The 5,242-nt window shown below is 28.9% G+C and overlaps 2 protein-coding genes across 2 annotated transcripts; both read left to right on the top strand.

Moving 5' to 3' along the window:
- The first annotated feature begins 1,255 nt into the window (after positions 1 to 1,255).
- LOC136081137 (uncharacterized) lies at positions 1,256 to 1,639 on the top strand. Its single transcript, XM_065798429.1, has one exon. The coding sequence runs from the start codon at positions 1,256 to 1,258 to the stop codon at positions 1,637 to 1,639; it is 384 nt and encodes a 127-aa protein (XP_065654501.1).
- A 1,297-nt stretch (positions 1,640 to 2,936) lies between these two features.
- On the top strand, positions 2,937 to 4,990 carry LOC136081602 (uncharacterized). Its single transcript, XM_065799038.1, has 3 exons — positions 2,937 to 3,100; positions 3,245 to 3,479; positions 3,580 to 4,990. Exons 2-3 carry the CDS (start codon positions 3,338 to 3,340, stop codon positions 4,590 to 4,592), a joined length of 1,155 nt encoding a protein of 384 aa, XP_065655110.1. The 5' UTR covers positions 2,937 to 3,100; positions 3,245 to 3,337; the 3' UTR covers positions 4,593 to 4,990.
- Positions 4,991 to 5,242: the final 252 nt, after the last annotated feature.

Below are 5,242 nucleotides of genomic sequence, written 5' to 3' on the forward strand. Positions count from 1 at the left end.
ATTTTTTATGTACAGCTTCATGGAAATTGGATGCTGTAATTCTACCAGTTCGATGCAATTTCGATGTATTTGACAGGTTTTGAGTTTTACTCACTTCTGCCAATAAGTTAAAATTCTCCAAGCAAAGATTTGTCAAGATCAATTGCGTCTTTGTCAAACAAAAAAGTAATTGGCTCTGGTAAAAAATTTGTACCGTTTTCGTCAGCAGTTGCAGTGTTGTCACTAAAACTATGATTTAATATTGGTGCTAGAACAACTACACTTGTAAAAAAAGCTGCTTCTGGGGCAATTACTCTGAGTTTATGTAAACTATCAATGTTAAACTTGACAACATTTTCAGAAAATGAGTAACTTTTTTTAGGATTCTTGATATTATGTGTTGAAAAAGGTAGTTGATTTTTCATTGGTCGCTTAAAATTAATGTTTTGTAGCATTGATGGTTCTGCTTTTTTTCTAGATCTTTGCCAAACACAAAGTTTGCTAGTAACTGCAACTTTATTTGCCTGAATTCTAACACATGCTTCTAGTTCAAATAGAAGAGCTGTTACATGGTTGCATACAGATCTAAGACTAAAAAAATAATATAGGTCATTTAGCATATATTAAAATAGTATATGTTGTGTTATAAATAGTTTTATTTTTAATAATTTTTTATTACCCTGCCATGCATGTGCAATTTCCAGTAAGTATCCATTCGTCAACTTTGTTAAGGGCAACCCATACACAATACAGTTTAATTTTTTGGCCCTGCCTTTGACTCTTAAGTACCTGTTTAAAAAAGACCTATTTTATTGCTAACAAATAAAAAATAACTTTCAAAATTAAAAAATATATAAAATATATATGCTTTCATAGTATGTATGTATGTATGTATGTATGTATGTATGTATGTATGTATGTATGTATGTATGTATGTGTTTATGTATGTATGCATGTGTTTATGTATGTATGTATGTATGTATGAATGTATGTATCTCTCACTCTCTCTCACTCACTCTCTCTCTCTCTCTCTCTCTCTCTCTCTCTCTCTCTATATATATATATATATATATATATATATATATATATATATATATATATATATATATATATATATATATATATATATATATATACAGGGTGCGGGAAAAACTTTTTTTACTTTAAAATTTTTGTTGAGTAAAACAATGTTTTATTAGTATTTTTATATTGTTGATTTGTTATTCAATTCTCTCTTGAATGATGTATTAAACGTTCTTAAATGTTTTATTTTCAGATGTCTATCGAGCGTGAAATTATTCGTGCGTCTATAATTTCCCTGCATCAGCAAAATAAACGTCAAATCGAAATTGTGCGTTTACTCAATGTCAGTAAATCTATGGTGTCTAAAGCAATCAAACGTTTTAAGGAGTTGGGCCACACTAAGGACCGTCCTCATATTGGAAGACCATGCACTGCCAACACTCCTGCCAACCGCAAACTGATCCAAGACCGAATTCAAGGAAATTTCTGCCGTTCAATGAGACAAATGGCCAGAGAAATTGGCATTGATAAGCACAGTGTCCGTCATACTGTCAAAAAAGAACTTCAGCTCAAGTCTTTAAAGCTTCAAAAAGCCCAGCATCTAGATGAGAAAAAATGCGAAATAAGAAAACAATGATGTCAAAGGTTGTTAAAGGAGCGCGGTGCTCAATTTCAACGAAAAGTTATTTTTTCAGATGAAAAATTCTTCAGCGTTGAGCAAGCCCACAATGTCCAAAGTGATTGTGTACTTGCTTCAGGGTCTTCCAAGGCTAACAAAAAAGGTCGCTTGTTTCACGCACCCAGAAGCCAGCTGGAGTGATGGTTTGGGCCGGAGTGTCATTTTTGGGCGAAACAGAGCTTATTTTTGTCAAAAATGGAATCAAAATTAACGCCAACAACTGTCAAAGGCAACACTACAGCTTGAAGAATGTCTTCATTCTTCAAGCTGTAGTCTTGCCTTTGACAGTTGTTGCCGACATTCTTCAAGCCGTAGTGTTGCCTTGGACCCAACAAATCTATCCGAACCAAAATTAAATCTTTCAACAAGATTCTGCGCCAGCATATCATTTATTTTTATAATATATTTTTTTTCAACAAACAAAATTGTAATACAATCCTTTATTAAAAAGTTTCCAAACTTTTCCCACACCCTGTATATATATATATATATATATATATATATATATATATATATATATATATATATATATATATATATATATATATATATATATATATATATATATATATATATGTATATATATATGTATATATATTTAAACAACTTTAAAATGTATTCTACAAAATAGAGTGCTCAATGTTCTTAATAGAACAAAGCAATTATATATTAGTAGAAAATCACTTAACAAAAAATTTTTTCATTTTACACTGTGTTTCATCAACACAGATTCATCAGAAATGCGTTTCTGATGAATCTTTGTTGATGTTTTTTACATAACTATATATATATATATATATATATATATATATATATATATATATATATATATATATATATATATATATATATATATATATATATATATATATATATATATATATATATATATATATATATATATATATATATATATATATATATATATATATATATATATATATATATATATATATATATATATATATATGAAGAGCTTATTTTCAAAACGCGGTAAGCGCCAATTTCGAAAAAACTGCGTTATGTGGATAATTTTGAAGAGAAAGTTAGATACTTTGAAGTCATGTTTGTAACTAATTAATTAGGTTTAATTTTTTTTTTTTAATTTAGGCTCTAAAAATTATTTATTTTCAAAGCGCTGTATAATTTTTTTAGTTTATTTTCAATGTGCTGTATATTTTTTTAACTTATCCGTGCTTATATAAAGTTAACTCCACGCAAGCGCAATAGTCATATTTAAATAATAATAATAATAAAGATGGCTGATTTGGATGGTTTAGATGAAAGTGTTCTGTCAACGTTAAAATCACGAGAGAAAAAAAACAATGCTCTGCAAGAGAGAAAAATAAGTTATTTAGACATTCAAGCGGAGGAAAAATTCCTGCTATATCATGTAATCATGTTTCAGGTTACTGCAAAGTGAGTTTTTTTAATTTAATGATCTTCGTATGTTGAAATTATAATTTAGTTTTGAGTTTAAAGTTTTATTATACACAATGTAAGATTACTTGGTATAATTTGTGTTTATGGCAAAATAATTATTTATTGATTGACTAATTTCAGGCTCGAGATATAACAAAGGATAATTTGCTAAAACATCATACAGAATTCTATAGTATTGCAAATAAAGTATCACAAGATGCTACTATACTGTCAATGCTTAATATAATCAGTGTTAAAAGAGTCAGAGTGAAATATAATAATCGAATAAAGTTAAGAAATATGAGTATTGAGTACTTTTTATGCTGCGAGGGAATTAAAGTACGAGTTTGCCAAGCTTCATTTTGTTCAGTATTGTGTAAGTATAAAATTACTTTACTTTTAATTCAGAAATAGAATGTATATTTTGTTAAAAAAAATTAATGAGTATAAGTTAATATTTTATTAATTTATTCCAGCCATAAAACCTGATAAAGTTTTAAGAATTGCAAGACACTGGTATGAGCATGGAACAACCAGACCTGAAAATAGAGGAGGAGACAGGAAGAAAATAGCTTTTTCTGAAAAGAAAGAAGTTATTAAAAACCATATTCAGTCTTTTAATTGCAGAGCAAGTCATTATGGAAGAAAAGGTGCTCCAGGACGTAAATATTTGCCCTCTGATTTAAATGTAAAGCGGATGTACGAACTTTTTTTGGATAAAAACAATGCTTATACTGTAGCTACTGTAGGCTACCATTATTATTATGGGGTATTTATGAATCATTTCAATTTAGCTTTTGGATACCCAGCAACAGATACATGCTCTACATGTCAAACATATAAGTTGGCTATGAAAAACCAAAATATTACTGATAACCAAAAAAAATTAAAAACTGCTCTTTTCATTCTTCATCGAAGGAAAGCCAGAAAATTTTATAGTCTTCTCAATGATATTCATCCCAATGAGATCACTATCTGTTTTGACATGATGGAGAACCTTGTACTACCAAAATTATCAATCGGAGAAGCCTATTATTCTAGACAGCTTTATTTTTATGTCCTTGGTGTTGTTATTCATAAAGGTGATAAGTCTCAGTCTGTTAACGATATATATTTTTTTACTTGGATGGAGTGTGAAAATAGGAAAGATTCCAATATGATCTGTTCAGCTATAGAACATCTACTTAAAAATGTTTTAAAAGATAAATGTTTCAACGCCTCGTCACTTCGATTGTTTTCTGATGCATGCTATGGCCAGAACAAAAACATAAATATGACATGTATGCTTCTAGCTCTAAGAAAACAATATTTTAATAAACTGCAGATTAAACATACTTTTCCAGAACGAGGTCACTCATATCTGCCAGCTGATCGCGTGTTTGGTCGAGTTCAGCTAGATATTAAAAAAAGAGACCAAATTTTTGAGCCTAATGAATACATAAACATACTTAGCCGGCATGGAAAAGTCATGGTTTACGGGCAGAATTAGTCAGCACATGACTTCAAATCAGAAGTCAAAAAGTATGTCATGAGCAAAAAAAGCATTTAAAATCAGTGAAGCAAAAAAACTTCTTATAAATTCAGACAAGCTCGAAGTAGTTGCATTTAGTTACCATTCTGAGCCAAAATCACACAGTATCCTTAAAAAACGGAAGAAATGGGAGACATTTAGACCGCAACGTTTGGAATTAAATAACTGTGTTAAACTTGCTAAGAAAGACGATGTTTTTCGTCTTCTTGGTCTTGTAGGAGCAGAAGGCAGAATACTTAGTATGTATAAAACACTACTCTGTAATGCCACTGAAGATAATGCTAGCCTTAGTGAAGAAGATAGTTCATAATTTGATTTAAATGTTTTTTAGCTGTGAATTTTGTAAACATGTTTAATTTAAGATACAAATATTTAAAAAATTTCCAGCATAACATGATTTATTTTGTTGTTTTTTTTATTAACGCTATTGAATACAAGATAATATACTCATTAACACCTTATATATTTTTATAGTTGCACTTGTGAGTTGTTTAAAAAAAGTTGCTGATTTATATTAAAGGAGAACAAAATTTTAAGTTAGATCTTAGAATGCATAATAAAATAATATTATGTTTCATTAATAGATATATTTTATTAATGAAATGGAT

Source organism: Hydra vulgaris, chromosome 06 (genome assembly GCF_038396675.1).
Source record: "Hydra vulgaris chromosome 06, alternate assembly HydraT2T_AEP".
Lineage (NCBI taxonomy): Eukaryota > Metazoa > Cnidaria > Hydrozoa > Anthoathecata > Hydridae > Hydra > Hydra vulgaris.